The 23,794-nt window shown below is 40.2% G+C and overlaps 1 protein-coding gene across 1 annotated transcript; it reads right to left on the reverse strand.

Annotated features, from left to right (window-relative positions):
- Positions 1–1,035: 1,035 nt before the first annotated feature.
- LOC118399040 (GTP-binding protein SAR1a-like) lies at positions 1,036–23,563 on the reverse strand. The gene is made up of 7 exons (XM_035794805.2): positions 23,485–23,563; positions 11,523–11,595; positions 10,843–10,962; positions 10,643–10,708; positions 10,414–10,517; positions 6,086–6,217; positions 1,036–5,540 (listed from the first exon to the last, which is right to left on the reverse strand). Exons 2-7 carry the CDS (start codon positions 11,578–11,580, stop codon positions 5,424–5,426), a joined length of 597 nt encoding a protein of 198 aa, XP_035650698.1. The 5' UTR covers positions 11,581–11,595; positions 23,485–23,563; the 3' UTR covers positions 1,036–5,423.
- Positions 23,564–23,794: the final 231 nt, after the last annotated feature.

Raw genomic sequence — 23,794 nt, forward strand, 5'->3', positions numbered from 1 at the left:
TATGAAATGCTTGTAATTATACTTCAGTATTCCATAGTAACATCTGACAAAAATATCTAAAGACACTGAGGCAGCAGACTTTGAAAATTGATATTGGTGTCATTCTCCAAACTTTTAGTCATGACTGTTTGTAAACTTCTGACCCACTGGGAATGTGATGAAAGAAATAAAAGCTGAAATAAATAATTCTCCAAACTATTATTTTGACATTTCACATTCTTAAAATAAAGTGGTGATCCTAACTGACCTAAGACAGGGCATTTTTACTAGGATTAAATGTCAGGAATTGTGAAAAACAGGGTGGCAGGTAGCCTAGTGGTAAGAGCGTTGGACTAGTAACCAAAAGGTTGCAAAATCGAATCCCCGAGCTGACAAGGTAAAAACTTGTTTTTCTGCCCCTGAAAATGAAAATAAGAATTTGTTCTTAACTAACCTGCATAGTTAAATAAAGGTTAAAAAAACAGTTTAAATGTATTTGCCTAAGGTGTATGTAAACTTCTAACTTCAACTGTATGTGGGGTACAGAGATGAGGTAGTCATTTAAAAAGAAAATCATGTTTACCACTATTATTGCATACAGAGTGAGTCAATGCAACTTGTGATTTGTTAAGCAAATATTTACTCCCAAACTTATTTAGGCTTTCCATAAGGACGTTGAATAATTATTGACTCAAGACATTTCAGCATTCATTCATTTGTAAAATGTTCTAAAAGCCAACATTTGACTTTGACATTGTGGGGTATTATGTGTAGATAAGTGACACATCTCAATTTAATCAATTTTAAAATCAGGCTGTAACAACAAAATGTTGAAAACGTCAAGGGGTGTAAAAACATTCCTTACTATAGCAAAGTAATAACTTAGAGTGGGCTATTAGACCACCATTTCTCTCTATGGGTATTTAGTGATCTAGATCAAACTTGAGGCAATTCAAATATCATAGATTTTAGTCTCATATCCATTGCAATTTTAAGACAACCAACCATAAATGTGTCATAGCATTTAAGAATATAAAATTATAATATAGCAAAACAGATTGTCCAAAATATTTATTTTGATACTGATCTAAACCGAAGGGGAAAAAAATCTAAATCAATAAACGACTGTAAGAGGTCATGCAGAATAATTTCACATTATTTACAAAAAGGATAAAAGGCACCCTCTATCTACTGCACTCTCAGATATTGTGAGTCTGTCCTACAAAGCCTATTATCTTTAGTACCACACAAGTACTCTCATAAACTCAGCAAAAAAAAGAAACATCCACTCACTGTCAACTGCGTTTATTTTCAGCAAACTTAACATGTGTAAATATTTTAACATAACGAGATTCAACAACTGAGACATGAACTGAACAAGTTCCACAGACATGTGACTAACATAAATGGAACAATGTGTCCCTGAACAAAGGGGGGGTTAAAATCAAAGGTAACAGTCAGTATGTGGTGTGGCCACCAGCTGCATTAAGTACTGCAGTGCATCTCCTCATAGACTGCACCATATTTGCCAGTTCTTGCTGTGAAATGTTACCCCACTCTTCCACCAAGGCACCTGCAATTTCCCAGACATTTCTGGGGGGAATGGCCCTAGCCCTCAACCTCCGGTCCAACAGGACCCAGACGTGCTCAATGGGATTGAGATCCGGGCTCTTCGCTGGCCATGGCAGATCACTGACATTCCGGTCTTGCAGGAAATCACACACTGAACGAGCAGTATAGCTGGTGGCATTGTCATGCTGGAGGGCCATGTCAGGATAAGCCCTCAGTCCAGCCTCTCTCAGCCTATTGCGGACAGTCTGAGCACTGATTGTGCATTCCTGGTGTAACTCGGGCAGTTGTTGTTGCCATCCTGTACCTGTCCCGCAGGTGTGATGTTCGGATGTACCGATCCTGTGCAGGTGTTGTTACACATGGTCTGCCACTGCGAGGACAATCAACTGTCCATCCTGTCTCCCTGTACCGCTGTCTTAGGCATCTCACAGTATGGACATTGCAATATATTGCCCTGACCACATCTGCAGTCCTCATCCCTCCTTGCAGCATGCCTAAGGCAAGTTCACGCAGATGAGCAGGGACCCTGGGCATCTTTCTTGAGGTGTTTTTCAGAGTCAGTCGAAAGGCCTCCTTAGTGTCCTAAGTTTTCATAACTGACCTTAATTGCCTACCATCTGTAAGCTGTTAGTGTCTTAATGACCGTTCCACAGGTGCATGTTCATTAATGGTTCATTGAACAAGCATGGGAAACAGTGTTTAAACCCTTTACAATGAAGATCTGTGAAGTTATTTGGATTTTTACAAATCATTTTTGAAAGATGGCCCTGAAAAAGGGACATTTCTTTTTTTGCTGAGTTTATTATAGCTATGAGCAGCCAATAGTCACCAAGTACTTATTTTACAGTAACAAAAACCATTTATACGGTTGGTAGACTATAGGAAATTGCATACATTATCTGTAACCTACAAAGTTGTGATAAAACCCTGGTATTACAAAGTACTGCACTTTTGTATTAAACAATTTTATAAATAAAAAGTGTGCACTTGTAGTCACATTCATGTCATTGGTTGGTAGTGAAACAACTGGAATTATCAATACAAAAACAGTCATTTATGAGAAAACAACAACTTTGTCCTCGTTGGTAAAACCTGTCTGGTATGTAACTATTTCTAAATGGTCAAATAACCTGAAAAAGCATGTACTGAGGGGTGCTGCTATATTAAGGAGTACATATAGAACACAATAATAGGATATCAATATATTCTTGAAGGAAGCGGAATTCTACTGGAATAGCCATGTAATAAAACATCAATTATCATCTGCATAGATTCCATGTTTTGTACAGTAAAATACATTTAGGGCACCATTGCTTTCCTTTTATGATATGCATTTGAAAAGATAACTGCTTAGAATAAATGTAAGGGTGTAGGCCTATACGCTTTGGCAGTGAGAGAAAAAAGAATTTGGCCTGGTTGGTATAGCAGACCTAGTTCAATTACAATTTGAAATCATTTAAAAAACTTCCGCTGTGCTTGATTGAGCTTGTATGTTCCAATAGAACCAACAGAAAATTCCCAGAAGTACAAACCTGGCAATCCAGGCAGGCTAAAGAAAAAGATCAAAGTATTTGAAAAATTTCTAAAAGTATGTGAACCCAGGCCTGCTATGTAGTACAGTTGAAGTCGAAAGTTTACATACATCTAAGCCAAATACATTTAAACTCAGTTTTTCACAATTCCTGACATTTAATCCAAGTAAAATTTCCCTGGTTTAGGTCAGTTAACATCACCACTTTATTTTAAGAATGTGAAATGTCAGAATAATAGGAGAGAGAACGATTTACTTCAGCTTTTATTTCTTTCATCACATTCCCAATGGGTCAGAAGTTTACATACACTCAATTAGTATTTGGTAGCATTGCCTTTAAATTGTTTAACTTTGGTCAAACGTTTCAGGTAGCCCTCCACAAGCTTTCCACAATAAGTTGGGTGAATTTTGGCCCATTCCTCCTGACAGAGCTGGTGAATCCGAGTCAGGTTTGTAGGCCTCCGTGCTTGCACACGCTTTTCAGTTATGCACACAAATGTTCTATAGGTTGAGGTCAGGGCTTTGTGATGACCACTCCAACACCTTGTCTTTGTTGTCCTTAAGCCATAACTTTGGAAGTATGCTTGGGGTCATTGTCCATTTGGAAGACCCATTTGTGACCAAGCTTTATTAACTTCCTGGAAGACCCATTTGTGACCAAGCTTTAACCCCGTGCTTCATGGTTGGGATGGTGTTCTTCGGCTTGCAAGCCTCCCCCTTTTTCCTCCAAACATAACAATGGTTATTATGGCCAAACAGTTCTATTTTTGTTTCATCAGACAAGGGGACATTTCTCCAAAAAGTACGATCTTTGTCCCCATGTGTAGTTGCAAACCGTAGCCAGGCTTTTTTATGGCCGTTTTGGAGCAGTGGCTTCTTCCTTGCTGAGCGGAAGTTGATATAGGTGTCGTTTTACAGTGGATATAGATACTTTTGTACCGGTTTCCACAAGCATCTTCACAAGGTCCTTTGCTGTTGTTCTGGGATTGATTTGCACTTTTCGACACCAAAGTACATTTATCTCTAGGAGACAGAATGCGTCTCCTTCCTCAACGGTATGACGGCTGCATGGTCCCATGGTGTTTAAACTTGAGTACTATTGTTTGTACAGATGAACGTGGTACCTTCGGGCGTTTGGAAATTCCTCCCAAGGATGAACAAGACTTGTGGAGGTCTACAATTTTTTTTCTGAGGTCTTGGCTGATTTATTTTGATTTTCCAATGATGTCAAGCAAAGAGGCACTGAGTTTGAAGGTAGGCCTTGAAATACCTCCACAAGTTCACCTCCAATTGACTCAAATGATGTCAAGTAGCCTATCAGAAGCTTGTAAAGCCATGACATCATTTTTTTGAATTTTCCAAGCTGTTTAAGGGAACAGTACACTTAGTGCATGTAAAATCTTGACCCACTGGAATTGTGATACAGTGAATTATAAGTGAAATAATCTGTCTGTAAACAATTGTTGGAAAAATTACTTGTCATGCACAAAGTAAATGTCCTAACTGACTTGCCAAAACTATAGTTTGTTAACAAGAAATTTGTGGAGTGGTTGAAGAACGAGTTTTGATGACTCCAACCTTAAGTGTATGTAAACTTCCGATATCAAATGTTCGTGGAAGGAGAGAGCAGCAATGTCGAAAAGACACAAACGCGGAACTGTTACACCAATAACCCCTCTGAAATCCAATGCCAGCAACTTAAAAATAAACCATGGTTACGAACTGGTTCAAAGCGATGACATGTCCTACCCAGTAACGTCATCATATGTGGGAGGAGAAATAATACTGTAATAATAAAACTGTTTGAGGTATGATTCAAAATGCCCACCACCACAGTACTTTCAGAAAGTAACAGATCATTATTGAAAATGACGCAACGTGTAAACTACACAATATTGGTTTTGAAGTTTGAATTCACTACATAGGGCTCAGACTATAAAAGGGTGTACCAATTATTATTAGATTTTACTATCAAACATTTACATATTTCAACACTGTTTGAACCCAAAGAAATATGTTCAAAACACAAGAGTATAAATACTGTATCAATAAAAATATATTTGTCTTAGAAATATATTTACTTATTGAGGCCACACTTTCTCAAATGTAAAAATTACAATAAATATAGCACGCTAGCAGTTAATAGCTTTTCCAGCGGGTAGATTCGTGAGGCATGTCTGTCCTCTTGTGTACTTGGCTGACCTGAACTTGTTACACATCCATCATAGTTGCTTGAACCATGCTGGAAATGACCATTTTATTTGAAATAATCTAGCCCACCCAGTAAGTTTAGAGTTGGCTGTATAGTGTGAATCTAGTAAGAGAAATAGTGATGGATCGATCAGTCAATGTACTGTGAGAGCCAGCGGAAACCATCTCCGTATCCCTGCCTCTTCAGAACACTACACATGAAGATCTCCATGGGCCTCAGGTTCAGCTCCTTCAGTGACACATTACCCTAAGGAGATAAACACATAGGCAGAAGAGACAAGTAAAGATTATACCCTCCAATCCAACCTTTTCCTTTGCATTAGAGTCAATGTGACACTACAGAGTTACCATAATAAACTACTACAATGAAGTGGATCCTAACTGTACTCTAAATCAGTCATTTGTCATCCACATTTAGTCATTGTCAATACTAGACCCAATTGCCTAGCTCTGTAGTAGTGTTCTCACAATACCAGTATTGCAATACTATGATACCAGATTTACTTGGCAAATAGGAAAATACAAAGCAGACTTAACTCTATGGTCCTTCAAAAACCTATTAAAACACGTATGGAAAATAGTGTCGATTGTGTGCTTTCAAAATAAACCAAATGTGACAACATAATGCTGTTTTTTTCAACATTAGGACTGCTTTATGTTTTGTTTCTTTTTCTTCTTTACTTCCTAGTATGATGGTACTGGTACTATCCAATGTCAGTTGCTCTGGAGGCTGCTGCTCTAGAGGGTAAATTATGTTGTGTGCATTCAACAGTAAGCCCCTCTCCTCCTCACCTTTCCGGTAGTGTGTCCAATGAGTCCGAACATCCCTCGGAGTGCGTCTTCACTGATTGCCTCTTGGCGGTCGATCTTATTCCCGAGGATAAGTACAGGCACATTGTAGATGGTCTCATCTGTTAACAGCGCCTGGAGAGGGAGAATGTAGAGGGCCAGTTAAACCTCTAAAGGTTCTACTAAGGTTTCATGTGATATTGTTTAAAGATGGTATAAAAGTAATTGTAAAAGTAATTGTAAAAAAAAAGATCCTATAAAATATTTACATTTGGCCTTTACTACTATTGCCCTTAGAAACATATTGAATAAGAAATGCATAAATGGCAAAAAAAGACAGTCAAAAAATAAATAACAAGGAATAAGCTGTCTGTCCTATATCTAGGAAATATAAGAAAGCTCACAAATATTTGTTGTTTTAGACACATATTTCACCGCTTATATTTGTTGGCTTAAAACTACCTCCATTCATTTGTATTGGTTAAATTGAGACTAGTTCTGTGACACTTGTGGGGGTCGTGTTCGTGAGAATGTCATCTTTCCATAGAGTGGTCATATTAGTTAGTAGGCCAAACCTTTCAGACGCTACAGACGTTTTCGTGACGAGACCTATTTTCGGGATGTCTCCTGGTATGACAAACAGCTCTGTAATGCTGCCATTTTCCACCTCAGATGCGGAAGGGCGAAATAGGCGGATGCAGTGGATTGGGACGCAGGCCATGCAACTTATATCTAGCTTAAAGACGCACTATGCAGAAATCGCACCGACATTTCCTGGTTGCTAAAATAGTAATAGTTCGTTTAGTTTCAGTTTATGTGACAAAATGGCTGTGAAATACATTTTCCATAACCAAAAATATAGTATTTTCAGTTGTTTGAGGCTGGTGTACAAAACCGAAAGTAAAAGACTCAAAAAAATAAAATGGAAGCATAGAAATACTTTAAGAATGGTGCCGGAGGGGATGACCAACTGATGACTAACTCCTAACCAACTGTGCTATTTTGTTATTTTTTTCACATTGTTTGTAACTTTGTTTTCTGGACATCAGAACAGCGATTACTCACCTCGAACTGGAAGAATACTTTTTCTTTAACGAGTCTGACGCAAAAGATATCCTGTTTTCTTGGGAACGGGCCCAAATCCGGAGGTAAGGCTGCCTTAAGAGAATTTGTAGACGAGTGAGTAAACCTCCACTACCATCTGTTCTATTGGCCAATGTGCAATCATTGGAAAAGAAAAATGGATGATATACGATCAAGACTATCCTACCAACGGGATGTTTCACGAGTCGTGGCTGAACAACAACACGGATAATATAGAGCTGGCGGGATTTTCCATGTATCGGCAGGACAGAGAAGCTACGTCTGGCAAGACGCGGGTGGGGGTGTGTGTCTATTTGTCAACAGCTGGTGCACGATGTCTAATATTAAAGAAGTCTCAAGGTATTGCTCGCCTGAGGTAGAGTACCTTATGATAAGCTTTAGACCACACTATATACCAAGAGAGTTCTCATCTATATTCTTTTTCGGAGCTGTCTATTTACCACCACTAACCGATGCTGGCACTAAGACAGCCCTCAACCAGCTGTACAAGGCCATAAGCAAACAAGAAAATGCTCATCCAAAAGCGGCGCTCCTAGTGGCTGGGGACTTTAATGCAGGCAAACTTAAATCCGTTTTACCTCATTTCTACCAGCATGTCACATGTGCAACCAGAGAAGAAAAAAACAAAAACAACTCTAGACCACCTTTACTCCACACACAAATATGCATACAAAGCTCTCCCTCGCCCTCCATTTGGCAAATATGAGCATAATTCTATCCTCCTGATTCCTGCTTACAAGCAAAAACTAAAGCAGGAAGTACCAGTGACTCGCTCAATACAGAAGTGGTCAGATGACGTGGATGTTACGCTACAGGACTGTTTTGTTAGCACAGACTGGAAAATGGGATTCATCCAATGGCATTGAGGTGTATACCACCTCAGTCATCGGCTTCATCAATAAGCGCATCGACAACGACGTAGTCATCCCCACAGTGACCATGCGTACATATCCTAACCAGAAGCCATGGATGACAAAGGCTGTTTATGTAATGCGGATGTTGCTCATAATCCATGGCTTCTGGTTGGGATGTGTACGTACGGTCACTGTGGGGACGATGTCGTCAATGCACTTATTGATGAAGCCGATGACTGCTAAGCCCTCAGACGAACCATCAAACAAGCAAAGCGTCAATACTGGATTAGGATTGAATCCTATTACACCGGCTCTGACACTCATCGGATGTGGCAGGGCTTGAAAACTGTTACGGAGTACAAAGGGAAACCCAGCTGCGAGCTGCCAAGTGATGCGAGCCTACCAGATGAGCTAAATGCCTTTTATGCAACACTGAAGCATGCATGAGAGCACCAGCTGTTCCGGACGACTGTGTGATAGAGCTCTCGGTAGCCGATGTGCGCAAGACCTTTAAACAGGTCAACATTCACAAAGCCGTAAGGCCAGACAGATTACCAGGACGTGTACTCAAAGCCAACTGGCAAGTGTCTTCTATGACATTTTAAACCTCTACATGTTTCAAGCATACCACCATAGTCCCTGTGCCCAAGAAAGCAAAGGTAACCTGCTTAAATTATTACCTCCCCGTAGCACTCACATCTGTAGCCATGAAGTGCTTTGAAAATCTAGTCATGGCTCACATCAACACCATCATCCCAGATACACTAGACCCACTCCAATTTGCATACCGCCCCAACATATCCCCAGATGATGCAATCTCTATTGGACCTCCACACTGCCCTTTCCCACCTGGACAAAAGGAACACCTATGTGGGAATGCTGTTCAAGGACTACCGCTCAGCGTTCAACACCATTGAGCCCACTAAGCTAAGGACCCTGGGACTAAACACCTCCCTCTGCAACTGGATCCTGGACTTTCTGACAGGCCGCCCGCAGGTGGTAAGGGTAGGCAACAACACGTCTGCCACGCTGATCCTCAACACAGGAGCCCCTCAGGGGTGAATGCTTAGTCCCCTCCTGTACTCCCTGTTCACCCATGACTGAGTGGCCAAACACGACTCCAACACCATCATTACGTTTGCTGACGACAACAGTGGTAGGCCTGATTAGCGACAACGATGAGACAGCCTATAGGGAGGAGGTCAGAGACCTGGCAGTGTGGTGCCAGGACAACAACCTCTCCCTCAATTTTAGCAAGACAAAGGAGTGATCGTGGACTACAGGAAAAGGCGGGCAGAACAGACTCCCATTAACATTGATGGGGCTTTAGTGGACCGGGTCGAGAGTTTCAAGTTCCTTGGTGTCTACATCACCAACAAACTATCATGGTCCAAACACACCAAGACAGTCGAAGAGGGCACTATACCTTTTCCACCTCAGGAGACTGAAAATACTTGGCATGGGTCCCCAGATCCTCAAAAGTTTTGCATCTGCACCATCGAGAGCATCCTGACAGGTTGCATCACCGTCTGGTATGGTATCTGACCGTAAGGCAGTGGTAGTGGCTTCCTGCCATCCAGGACCTATATACTAGGCGGTGTCAGAGGAAAGCCCAAAAATTGTCAAAGACTCTAGTCACCCAAGTCATAGACTGTTCTCTCTGATACCGCACAGCAAGGGGTACCGGAGTACCAAGTCTAGGACCAAATGGCTCTTTAACAGCTTCTTGACACCAAGCCATAAGACTGCTGAACAATTAATCAAATGGCCACCCGGACTATTGACATTGACACACCCCCCATTTGCGGCTACTCGCTGTTTATTTTCTATGCATAGTCACTTTACCTTTATGTACAAATTACCTCGACTAACCTGTACCTCCTGTATATAGTCTTGTTATTTAAATTGTGTCACTTTTTTCCCATAAAAAAAAACAACTTGTTAATTTGGTAAATATTTTCTTAACTCTTCCTTTAACTGCATTGTTGGTCAAGGGCTTGTAAGTAAGCATTTCACGGTAATGCTTATTTATAGTTGTTGTAGTCAGCGCATGTGACAAATAAAGTTTTTTTTCAACGAGTGACAGATCTACCACTCAAATTTCTATGTAACTTTTTCGGGGGTCGCCCAAAAAGTTACATATTGCAGCTTTTAAACTGATGGATTTCGATCAGGATTTTTGTATTATGTTCATTAAGTTGATGCACGGGTGCGTCAATAAACGTAAGGATTAATGCCCTGCTCATCAGTGAAAAGCAATGGTGTATTGATTAGCATTTAGCCATACAATAACTACTGGGTGTAAGATACTGTATACTGCTTATTTACTACTACCATCTATTTTCTTTGTAGAATTGTGTTGGGGCTGCTTACATCCAGTTCAATTTTGGCTTCTTGTAGTCTCTCATGGTCTGCACAATCCACCAGGTAGACTATACCATTTATAGCTGGGAGGTAGTTCTTCCAGATTCTTCTGGCTGTGAGTGAAAATCAAAGCAGTTTAATTGATCCCAAGTGACTTGTCCCTGCCACTTAAGCCTTGGTATCACCTGAAGATTAAGACTTAACCATAAGTCAACCAAGTTTGAGTTCTAATGTGTACCTTGTGTGTGACCACCAAGATCAAATGTTGTGAATGTCATCCCAGCAATGGTTAACTCTTCTGATGCTGTGGGACAGAGGCAGACAAATAGACTACTTTAGGAACACCAGACAAAGGTAATTCAATAAGAGCACTTAAAAGAGAACGATGGACAGCCATAGGTAAGTAAGCAAAAGGTGTCTGAACCTCCTTTGCCTTACTGGGATGTAGGGTTGGCACATGCTGTCCCAGTCGGTCATCTCTGAGCATGTGCAGTAGTGTTGTTTTCCCAGCATTGTCCAAACCAAGGAACACCAGTTTCCCAGACTTCTTATACAAACCTGGAGGGAGATAGAAGCGAAGAGACAGTCTATTTACCATCAAATTTAATGTAGGAAAATATGATGCTGACAATACGACATGGGATTGAATAGCTGATTTGACCATAATATGATTAGGTTAGGAATGTGGTTGAGAAAGAAAACACAGTTATTGGTACAGCATGAGTCAAACGCTACAGATACACTCAGAAATAAAGTTGATCACTCTTCAGTATGTAATTCATCTTTCTTCAGTAGTTAGTTTGAATGATTGAATGGTTTAAATTGTATTATAAATTGGGTGGTTCGAGCCCTGAATGCTGATTGGCTGACAGCAGTAGTATATGAGACTGTATACCACGGGTATAACAAAACATGTATTTTTACTGCTCTAATTACTTTGGTATCCAGTTTATAATAGCAATAAGGCACCTCAGGGCTGTGATTTATGGCCAATATACTACGGCTAAGGGTTGAATCTAGGCACTCTCCGTTGCATCATGCATAAGAACAGCCCTTAGCCATGGTATATTGGCCAAATACCACACTTCCTCTAGGCTTATCGCTTAAATGCACTGTACCTAGTAACTGCAGCACACCACTGAGGCCTCTGTAGATCCAGTTAAATATAAACGACATGTCTGTTATCTTCACCTGAAACAGAAAGGTTAAATAACAGTCACTTACAGTGTTAAATGAAACTCCTGACGGTACTTAACTATACTCAGCTTCATTCATTAGAGGACAGACAAGGGCCAACTACAACTCTGCCACGCAAGAGAAAGTTAGACATATTGCCTCTACACATTGCTTCTGGCTCTACCCATATACTACACATTTTATTTGTGAAAGAGCAAGTAAAGTGGCAAGTTTCCCAGACATTTTCCATATGCACCGAATTTCTCTCAGATTTTGTGCACAAATGTGTTTACATCCCTGTTAGTGAACATTTCTCATTTGCCAAGATAATCCAGCCACCTGACAGGTGTGGTATATCAAGAAGCTGATTAAACAGCATGATCATTACACAGGTGAACCTAGTGCTGGGGCCACGAAAATGTGCAGTTGTCACACAACACAATGCCACAGATGTCTCAAGTTTTGAGGGGCCGTGCAATTGGCATGCTGACTGTAGGAATGTCCACCAGAACTGTTGCCAGATATAGAAATGAACATTGAATTATTATAAGCCACCTCCAACATCGTTTTAGAGAATTTGGCAGTACCTCCAACTGGCCTTATAACCGCAGACCACATGTAACCATGCCAGCCCAACACAATTGGCCATTTGAATGCACAGAGATACTGTGACGAGATCCTAGAGGCCCATTGTCACGCCGTTCAGCCACTGACATCACCTCATGTTTCAGCATGATAATGCACGGCCCCATGTCGCAAGGATCTGTACACAATTTCTGGAAACTTTAAAATGTCCCAGTTCTTCCATGGCCTGCATACTCACCAGACATGTCACCCATTGAGCATGTTTGGGATGCTCTGGATCGCAGTGTACAACAGTGTGTTCCAGTTCCCGCCAATATTCAGCAACTTTGAACAGCCATTGAAAAGTAGTGGGACAACATTCTACAGAACACAATCAATAGCCTGATCAACTCTACGTGAAGGAGATGTGTCGCGCTGCATGAGGCAAATGGTGGTCACACCAGATACTGACAGGTTTAATGATCCATGCCCACATTTTTTTTTTTATCAACAGATGCATATCTGCATTCCCAGTCATGTGAAATCCATAGATTAGGGCCTAATGAATGTATTTCAATTGACTGATTTTCTGAACTGTAACTCTGTAAAATATTTGACATTTTTGCATGTTGCATTTATATTTTCGTTCAGTGAAATAACAAAATCTCTAAAAAATTGTTAGATGTGATACAATTTGTTTATCAATGAAACATGATGAAATAAAAATACAGAAATAGTCAATTGAAATAATATAACAGCTAAATCACAAATCACAGCGCAATAGACTTAGTCACACCTACAGTGGGGCAAAAAAGTAGTTAGTCAGCCACCAATTGTGCAAGTTCTCCCACTTACAAAGATGAGAGAGGCCTGTAATTTTCATCATAGGTACACTTCAACTATGACAGAAGAAATGAGAAAAAAAATCCATACAATTACATTGTAGGATTTTTAATGAATTTATTTGCTAATTATGGTGGAAAATAAGTATTTGGTCACCTACAAACAAGCAAGATTTCTGGCTCTCACAGACCTGTAACTTCTTCTTTAAGAGGCTTGTCTGTCCTCCACTCGTTACCTGTATTAATGGCACCTGTTTGAACTTGTTATCAGTATAAAAGACACCTATCCACAACCTCAAACAGTCACACTCCAAACTCCACTATGGCCAAGACTAAAGAGCTGTCAAAGGACACCAGAAACAAAATTGCAGACCTGCACCATGCTGGGAAGACTGAATCTGCAATAGGTAAGCAGCTGGGTTTGAAGAAATCAACTGTGGGAGCAATTATTAGGAAATGGAAGACATACAAGACCACTGATAATCTCCCTCGATCTGGGGCTCCACGCAAGATCTCACCCTCTGGGATCAAAATGATCACAAGAACGGTGAGCAAAAATCCCAGAACCACACGGGGGGACCTAGTGAATGACCTGCAGAGAGCTGGGACCAAATTAACAAAGCCTACCATCAGTAACACACTACACCGCCAGGGACTCAAATCCTGCAGTGCCAGACGTGTCTCCCTGTTTAAGACAGTACATGTCCAGGCCGGTCTGAAGTTTGCTAGAGAGCATTTGGATGATCCAGAAGAAGATTGGGAGAATGTCATATGGTCAGATGAAACCAAAATATAACTTTTTGGTAAAAACTCAACTCGTCGTGTTTGGAGGACAAAGAATGCTGAGTTGCATCCAAAGAACACCATACCTACTGTGAAGCATGGGGGTGGAAACATCATGCTTTGGGGCTGTTTTTCTGCAAAGTGACCAGGACGACTGATCCGTGTAAAGGAAAGAATGAATGGGGCCATGTATCGTGAGATTTTGAGTGAAAACCTCCTTCCATCAGCAAGGGCTTTGAAGTTGAAACGTGGCTGGGTCTTTCAGCATGACAATGATCCCAAACACACCGCCCGGGCAACGAAGGAGTGGCTTCGTAAGAAGCATTTCAAGGTCCTGGAGTGGCCTAGCCAGTCTCCAGATCTCAACCCCATAGAAAATCTTTGGAGGGAGTTGAAAGTCTGTGTTTCCCAGCAACATCCCCAAAACATCACTGCTCTAGAGGAGATCTGCATGGAGGAATGGGCCAAAATACCAGCAGCAGTGTGTGAAAACCTTGTGAAGACTTACAGAAAACGTTTGGCCTCTGTTATATACCCTTTGTTGGCAATGACAAAGTATTGAGATAAACTTTTGTTATTGACCAAATACTTATTTTCCACCATCATTTGCAAATAAATTCAATAGAAATCCTACAATGTGATTTTCTGGATTTTTTTCTCTCTCATTTTGTCTGTCATAGTTGAAGTGTACCTTTGATGAAAATCACAGGCCTCTCTCATCTTGTTAAGTGGGAGAACTTGCACAATTGGTGGCTGACTAAGTACTTTTTCCACCACTGTATATAACCTCCAATAGAGCCCCACAGTGGAGGTTGTCAAACAAGGACATGGTTCCAATCATTTTTCCACCATTAATTTATTCATTTTAGAAACACTTAAAATAAGTGCTGTTTCCTTGTAGGTTAACCCTAGCATGACATTTTGATAACCATATAAATCGCTCTAGAACAAGGTTGCTTTTATCAATATTAGAGGTTGACCGATTATGATTTTTCAATACTGATACCAATTATTGGAGGACCAAAAAAAGCCGATACCGATTCATCGGTATATATATCTATCTATATATAGATATCTTTGTAATAATGACAATTACAACAATACTGAATGAACACTTATTTTAACTTAATATAATACATAAATAAAATCTATTTAGCCTCAAATAAATAATGAAACATGTTCAATTTTGTGTAAATAATGCAAAAACACAGTGTTGGAGAATAAAGTAAAAGTGCAATATGTGCCATGTAAGAAAGCTAACGTTTAAGTTCCTTGCTCAGAACATCAGAACATATGAAAGCTGGTGGTTCCTTTAACATGAATCTTCAATATTCCCGGTTTAGGTTGTAGTTATTATAGGAATTATAGGACTATTTCTCTCTCAACCAATTGTATTTAATATACCTTTGACTATTAGATGTTCTTATAGGCACTATAGTATTGCCAACCTAATCTCGGGAGTTAATAGGCTTGAAGTCATAAACAGCGCTGTGCTTCAAGCATTGCGAAGAGCTGCTGGCAAACACAGGAAAGTGCTGTTTGAATGAATGCTTACGAGCCTGCTGCTGCCTACCACCGCTCAGTCAGACTGCTCTATCAAATATCTAATCATAGACTTAATTATAATATAATTAACAAAGAGAAATACGAGCCTTTGGTCATTAATATGGTCAAATCCGGAAACTATCATTTCAAAAACAAAACGTTCATTCTTTCAGTGAAATATGGAACCGTTTCGGATTTTATCAAATGGGTGGCATCCCTAAGTCTAAATATTGCTGTTACATTGCACAACCTTCAATGTTATGTCATAATTATGTAAAATTCTGGCAAATGAATTACGGTCTTTGTTAGGAATAAATGGTCTTCACACAGTTCGCAACGAGCCTGGCAGCCCAAACTGCTGCATATACCCTGACTCTGCTTGCACTGAACGCAAGAGAAGTGACACAATTTCCCTAGTTAATATCGTCTGCTAACATGGATTTCTTTTAACTAAATATGCAGGTTTAAAAAAATATACTTGTGTATTGATTTTAAGAAAAGCACTGTTGTTTATGGTTAGGTACATTGGTGCAACGATTGTGCTTTTTCGCAAATGCGCTTTTGTTAAATCATCACCCGTTTGGCAGAGTAGGCTGTGATTCGATGATAAATGAACAGACACCGCATTGATTATATGCAATGCAGGACAAGCTAGTTAAACTAGTAATATCATCAACCATGTGTAGTTAACTAGTGATTATGTTAAGATTGATTGTTTTTTATAAGATAAGTTTAATGCTAGCTAACACATTACCGTGGCTCCTTGCTGCACTCGCGTAACAGGTGGTCAGTCTGCCACACAGTCTCCTCGTGGATTGCGATGTACTCGGCCATAATCGGTGTCCAAAAATGCCGATTACCAATTGATATGAAAACTTGAAATCGGCCCTAATTCATCGGCCATGACCTCTAATCAATATATTCAGCTATTTACTCAGATTCTAAAAATGCTAATTAGCATCAAAGTAGACATCATGCAAGACTACAAATCTGCAGCTCCTGCACTTCATCTCTAGCTGACACCTTTGCTAGCAGGTAGTGTCAATTTAAAACTTGCACCAGACAGCTCACAGAATTGTCAATTATAGAAATGTAGCCAATTTATTAATTGCTAAATGTAGCTAACATTAGATAGTTAATCCAGAGATTCTTACATTTGCCTCGATTTGGTTTGCTCATCCAGATCATCATGGCATTTGTAGTTCTTTATGATAGCCACATTAGCATTTCATTTTTGGGGTGAAAATACAGGTGAAGATATTGTTAAGTCACCTTGTCCTAGAGAGATTTGCACGTATATCAAAACGTCATGCCAGGGTAAGCCTACACAAAACACAGACCTTATTTTATGGTGGAAAAAACAATTGAAACCATTTCTCTGTTTGACCGCTAGGTTTCATGGGTATTACAACCAATGTTCCCACTAATTGTTTGGGCACTGAGCAAATTTCAGGTCTGATGAGAGCAAATTTCAATGACTTGTGAAATTTCTGTGCAACTTCCAGCGTGCGTTTACTGTGACCACTGAGGCTGTACCCACTTTAAGTTTGTTTTAAGTGGCCATGTAGGCCACTGTGGCTATTTGATCATAATGTACGCCTACCATCAAAAACAATGGAGAAAATGCATCCCATTACATTTTAACATGGAAATAGCTGTTCTACCCTTCAGCCTACAGTAGCAGCCAATGTGTGGTGTTCAATGTAGGCCTATATACCATGAGACTTTTGAAGAAAAAAACAACACTTTACAAAATAAAATTCATTATTATTCCCATACTATTATTACAGAGAATCAGACTAATTATATTGGCAAATTATATTTGACTCGCTTTTCAAAGAGGTCTAGAAATGTATACATTTTGAGCTCTTGTAGGAAGCAATCACAGCCCTATTGCTGACTACAAATTATCTTTCACTGGGCTAATATCTCACTAACTAGCAAAGGATATGAACAAAATGTGCACACGTGGCTACGTGGCTACATACATCACTTTGATCTCAAATCAAGCTAATTTACTCACGACCGCTCATTCTGTAAACACAGTCTGTGTAGAGTAAGGGCTGAGTAGTGCATGTCAACTCAATAGAATCCTACTCCGATGCGTTCTGCCAACAACAAAATCTCTTGCATAGTTCATTTTGTATCGGTATGTTGCATTGAAAGTGGCTAATATTGCATTGATTCGATCACAATTGCCACAGTAAAGGGAAACATTGATAGTGTTTACAGGGAAAACTCTAGAACAGAGGACACCAACCTTTTCTGAGTCAAGATCACTTTGAGTCAAAATGCAAGCCTCGATCTACCATGAAGATTTTTTAAAACATGACTTTAAAAAAAAAAAGCCTATGCAACACTAACCAATTTAAAACAGTACTGTAACAATGAAGTTTGTGCTGTAAGCTATAGGCCCAATATATTATCACCGCATATTGGCTTTGCTTTAATTTCCCTGCCAATGCATTGTTGTTCTTGACCAATCTTTTTAAATTATATTTCAACATTTGAGGTAGGCTATATGATTAACAGATCTGTTGTTGTATTACTTGTGAAGCACAGCTGAGTGAGTGTAACAGATAGGAAATACACGTTTTTGTAGGGTTTTCCTCAGATCAGCCTTGGGAGGTTGAGCAACAAACTGACCTGTGTCTCTGTTGCCGAACACATTTAACTTCACCACAGTATTTAGTAGTAGTGACTAGGGTTGCAAAGAATCGGAAACTTTCCGGTAAATTTCAGGAACAGTGAACCTTTTTTTGTGGGATACACATAAGGAAATTCTAGGTCTTGTGGCATATTTTGGTTAAACTATCCCCAATTCAATGGAATTGCAACCCTCTGCATGCACAGTGCATTATTCCATCACATGTACAGCTGATTCTCAAGGTCTTGCACACTAATGAGATGATTTGAGCCCACACAAACTACACTGTCTGAGCTAAGGACTACATGCTTTCTGGTAAGTTTTGATTACAATACTGTGTGGGGTGAATATATAGTATTTATATGACATACATTATTTTTTATTAACTAGTAAATAGTAGCCTACAGCAAAGTGTGTTTAAATCATTTCTAACTTGTTAACAATTTCTGCTAGTTAGTTTTTGCTACCATGTGGGTTTAGCTTGCTTGAGCCTGCTAACAGTGTTAATTCACCTGTTTCCATACATGTTTCATTTTAAAATATGTATCTTACAAAGGAGTTGTTTAATCTAACTGCTTAATTATTTATCTGTACATGGAATTGTATTTGTTTAAAAAAACATTTTTTACATGAAAATGCCACAGGCACTATCTGATGTGGGAGACATTTCACTGCAGCTAATGTAGAAGGAAAAACGGTGTACATTTGCAAATATTGTGCCAAATCCCTCTATTCAAGGTGAAAATGATGAATCAGACACCTTATCGATAGCAACAGCTCATGGTCCTCCTGGAATCAGAATTTCTTTTGACACAATGGAGGAACGTAGTCAGAGAAATGCTGATGAATGTCTTGCTCGAGCTGTGTATGCAACTGGTTCACCTCTGATGCTCACAGGCTATGTGTATTGGAAGAGATTTCGGAATGTTCTTCGCCCAGCGTACACCCCTCCAACCAGACATGCTTTATCTACTCATTTGCTGGATGCAGAGTTCAAGTGAAGGTCAAGCAAATCATAGAGAAAGCAGACTGTAATGCAATCATCTCTAATGGGTGGTCGAATGTTCGTGGACAAGGAATAATTAACTACATCATCTCCACCCCTCAACCAGTATTCTACAAGAGCACAGACACAAGGGACAACAGACACACAGGTCTCTACATTGCAGATGAGCTGAAGGCAGCCATCAATGACATTGGACCACAGAAGGTATTTGCACTGGTGACAGACAATGCTGCAAACATGAAGGCTGCTTGGTCTAAAGTGGAGGAGTCCTACCCTCACATCACACCCATTGGCTGTGCTGCTCATGCATTGAATCTGCTCCTCAAGGACATCATGGCACTGTAAACAGTGGATACACTCTCCAAGAGAGCCAAGAAAATTGTTAGGTATGTGAAGGGTCGCCAAGTTATTGCTGCAATCTACCTCACCAAGCAAAGTGAGAAGAATAAGAGCACCACATTGAAGCTGCCCAGCAACACCTGTTGGGTGGAGTTGTCATCATGTTTGACAGTCTCCTTGAGGGGAAGGAGTGTCTCCAAGAAATGGCCATATCACAGTCTGCCGATCTGGACAGCCCCATCAAGAGGATCCTCCTGGGTTATTTTTTGGGAGAGTGGTAAGCAGCCTGAAACTCCTGAACCCTATAGCGGTAGCCATTGCACGGATTGAGGGAGACAACTCCATCCTGTTGGAGGTTGGAAAGTGATAGTGAAGATGAGGCCTCAGAGTCTGATGTTCAAGAGGTGGACATTACATTTACATTTAAGTCGTTTAGCAGACATTGAGGAGGTCTAGGGAGAAGACATGGAAGCCTGAGAGGAAGACAACCAAAGCTTTAGTTTCTAGACTATCATTTTACAGATGTATGTTGAAAACGTTTTTGGGAGATGCGATGGATCATTGGGGATCATTCAATATTCCCTTTCTTTTGTTGTTCAGTGAAATCCTCCCATGTGAAGAGTCAACTCATTTAATTAAAGTTAAATTTGTAACTAATTGTTGTTGCTGTTTTTTTCTATTGGAAGGATTTAATAATTTGCAATTATGTCTAGTTATAATAAGGGAAAAGGTTTATGTTTCTGTCTCCATATGATATGGTAAATATATCCAATGCAAAACAACATCTACATTTAAATGGTATTAATATTAAGTAGCATATTCCCACATAAGGTTTCCACCTCTGAATATTCCCCAAAATGTGCAACCTTAGTAGTGGCAATTTGCATAATAGTATAGGGTGAAAAAAATACAAATAACTCACTGTATGCAGCCCCTCAGATTTCATGGTTAATAGCATGGAGCATCCACCCGAAATACATCCCAATACATTACATTTACATTTACATTTAAGTCATTTAGCAGACGCTCTTATCCAGAGCGACTTACAAATTGGTGCATTCACCTTATGACATCCAGTGGAACAGCCACTTTACAATAGTGCATCTAAATCTTTTAGGGGGGGGGGGGGCATTCTCAAAGCCGCTGTTTACTTCTAAGATCACTTTAGCACCACCCTAAAAACCCGATTCGAATTCGATACAAACCTTCAAATAGGTATGCAATGACACATATAAACTCTTTATAGTGTTTTATTTACATTTTAGAGGCGATAAGGTGATAAGTTGGACAGATCGAGTGAAAAAAAGCTATTTTCCCCACACATCTCCTTCTCACCATCACCCATTAGTTTCGCTTCCCCACCCGCCATTTTCAATTTGCCTGCTTGAATTACGCAGAAATGGGCAGCGTTTAGGTCATGTCATTTATTTTGTTGGAAAGAGGAGAAATTGTGCTTTACAATGGTATTGACATTACAGTTGATCTGGAGTTGTTGGGGCGCTAAAATAAGGGAAAATTGTACGGACCAAGGCGATGTACGAGTATACGTGAGTGTACGTTTGTCTGCAACGTTGTCACGGTAATATTATTCTCCTTTAAATGGCTAATTAGGCCTAAATGTTCCGTATTAGGTGTCCCTTCTTATCCTTGCACTAACGTTACTATGTAATGTCAAACAACTGAAAAGTCCCCAACTTTAGATTTCCTCTTCTTTCAGGTCATAAACAGAAAGTTAAATTACTTCCAGGGAATATTTTAGAACTAACGTTAAATCACTTCAACTCACGGTAACAATTATTATTATTTTATTTATATTATTTTACCTTTATTTAACCAGGCAAGTCAGTTAAGAACAGATTCTTATTTTCAATGACGGCCTGGGAACAGTGGGTTAACTGCCTGTTCAGGGGCAGAACGACAGATTTGTACCTTGTCAGCTCGGGGGTTTGAACTCGCAACCAACGCTCTAACCACTAGGCTACGCTGGACATCACTCCGGTGGGTAACGTTAGACAGCTAGCATCACTCTGGCGAAAAAGACAGTCACTCGGTGGTATGGAACAATCCTCTTCCAGAACTAGCACGTCCTCTTTCTCCAACGATACTCAGACGTAAGTTACTTTCTGAATTCGGCTCCTCTCTACTCGTTATCGTTCTTTCTCTCCTCCTTTTACAACACACTTGCCTGCGCACTCCCTCGAGCCATCTCTCCCGGGGACCTTTTTAGAACAGGTGTTGTGCCGAAAATCTCCCCCCTGTCAGAATTCTCCCCCCTTCGCGATCTTCATTGCTGCTACTTGCTTGCGAGTTGAGACTTCTGCTCTCCACTCCGTTGTAAATGTAGCCTACATTTCACTGATCTTAATAGCAGAACGCATTTTTGTCTGAAGTTTTCGGTTTGGCTATTTGTTTCAAGTGTATGTGGCGGTTCTAGCTTGTATGGCGCCCTGGGCGAGCGCCCGCCCGCCCCCGGTGGACAAGATGCTGCGCTGGACAGCTGCCCATGTCGCCCGTACCTAAATCCGCTACTGATTTGTATTAGTCTATAAATAAATCTCTTTGCCAAAAGTCGTCATCTCTCCCATGTCTTATTCGACAAGTATTTTTGAAAGTGTAAGATAATTCAGCCATAGTTGTTCTGAAAAGTTTATTGCTTGTCAACATTTTACTCCATGTTTAAGATAACACGCATACATTCATTATTCTTTTCGGTTGCCTATCCGGAGGTGAAGTTTGTTCTATAGAAGGTATTTGACTCTAGCCACATAATTAAGGAAATTAGAAGGGGGGATTCTGGCAGGGGGGAGATTTTCGGCACAACACCTGCAGTGATGTCACCTGGCTCACAGTAGTCTTGGAAAGCCATATTCCTAGACTCCACCACATGAGCATACATTTAAATAATTGTATTTTTCGGGGCTGATGGTGCCTACATATCTGAAGGTCCGTATGCCTCAACATCCCTCCACTCTCCCTTTCCTCCACTGACCAAAAAGGGCCATGATTGTGAAACTCGAGTCACATGGCATTATTTCTGCCACATGCACAAATTCATGTTACTCCTATGAAAAAGAGAAAGTGAAATATTCCTTGACAAACTCCCCAAGCCACTAATAATAACACAAGCCACTTTCCTACACACTCATTGCTGCTGCAGTGCAACGCTGAATGGAAATAGGAAGAACACACATTTTATGGCTTATAAAAGTGTTGACAGTGCTGAGTAAGAACTTAAACATGAACTCACTAATAAAAACAGCATATCTTTGCTGTATTTGTTGACAGTCTCTGCATTGTGCATGGTGATCTTAGGCTTGTGTGCAGCTTCTCAGCCATGGAAATTCATTTCATAAAGCTCCTGAGGAACAGTTTGTGTCCAGAGGCAGTTTGGAACTCTGTAGTGAGTGTTGCAACCAAGGACTTGGCCATTTTTACATGCTTCAGCACTCAGTGGTCCCATTCTGTGAGTTTGTGTGGCCTACCACTTTGTGGCTGTGTTTGTCTATGGAGATTGTATGGCGGTGTGCTCAATTTTATATACCTGTCAGCAACAAATGTGGCTGAAATAGCCTAATCCACTAATTTGATGGGGTGTCCACATACATTTGTATATATAGTGCAGGTAGATTACTGTCACCCATTCACACTAACCGGGAGCTGGCTTACTGATCATAGCAGTCAGACTGTCTATAAAAATAGTCCAGCAAGAACAAATTGTGGCTACAGATGACATTTGATACCTCTGGGGCAGCCATGACTGACTGATACACACATCACATTCTTGATAGTGTCTACTAACTTGCTGTGTGAATATCATGACAGTGACCTTAAGGAATGCAACTAATTCTAGAGTTTACCTATATATGCCCGGCTATGATAAAACGCAAGGTTGTTGGAGTAAGATTTGTTATTGACTAGATATACAATGGACAATATAATATAGCTATAGGCCTACTGTTGTTGACACCATATAGTAATCCAGTCTGGGAGCAGGTGACTGTAAACTTGCAACATCAGCGTTGCTAGAATATACATCAGTGTAAACAAGAAACAAGCCGAGGCAGAAAAGGTCGCAAAACAACCCACTCCAATTGATCAAACTCAAAACATACTGGTCTGATAAACAAGTGTGTAACGCTGATTTTCATGGAATTGGTGGCAAAAATTTGATAATTTACCTTGTGTCCGTGGCTCTAACACGTCGTCCCGTTACTTTTGGTCAAGGCTTTTTTTCCGTGAATGACTGGTCCAAAAATAATTTAGAGTTTACCGGAACTGCGTAACAACTGCTATTGGGACAGGCGTAACGTACAATTACGATCCCATACCTTTATAATTTGATTTTCTAAGACAAGGAACTCAGAATCTCACATCAAAACACAGTTTATATATTTTTCAAATATAAAAATACACGAATGGCAATTTATAGTCGCACCATTATGCAGAGAATGTTCCATAGGGCGGCGCACAATTGCCCCAGCGTCGTCC

Source organism: Oncorhynchus keta, chromosome 2, assembly GCF_023373465.1.
Source record: "Oncorhynchus keta strain PuntledgeMale-10-30-2019 chromosome 2, Oket_V2, whole genome shotgun sequence".
In the NCBI taxonomy this organism is placed as follows: Eukaryota; Metazoa; Chordata; class Actinopteri; order Salmoniformes; family Salmonidae; genus Oncorhynchus; species Oncorhynchus keta.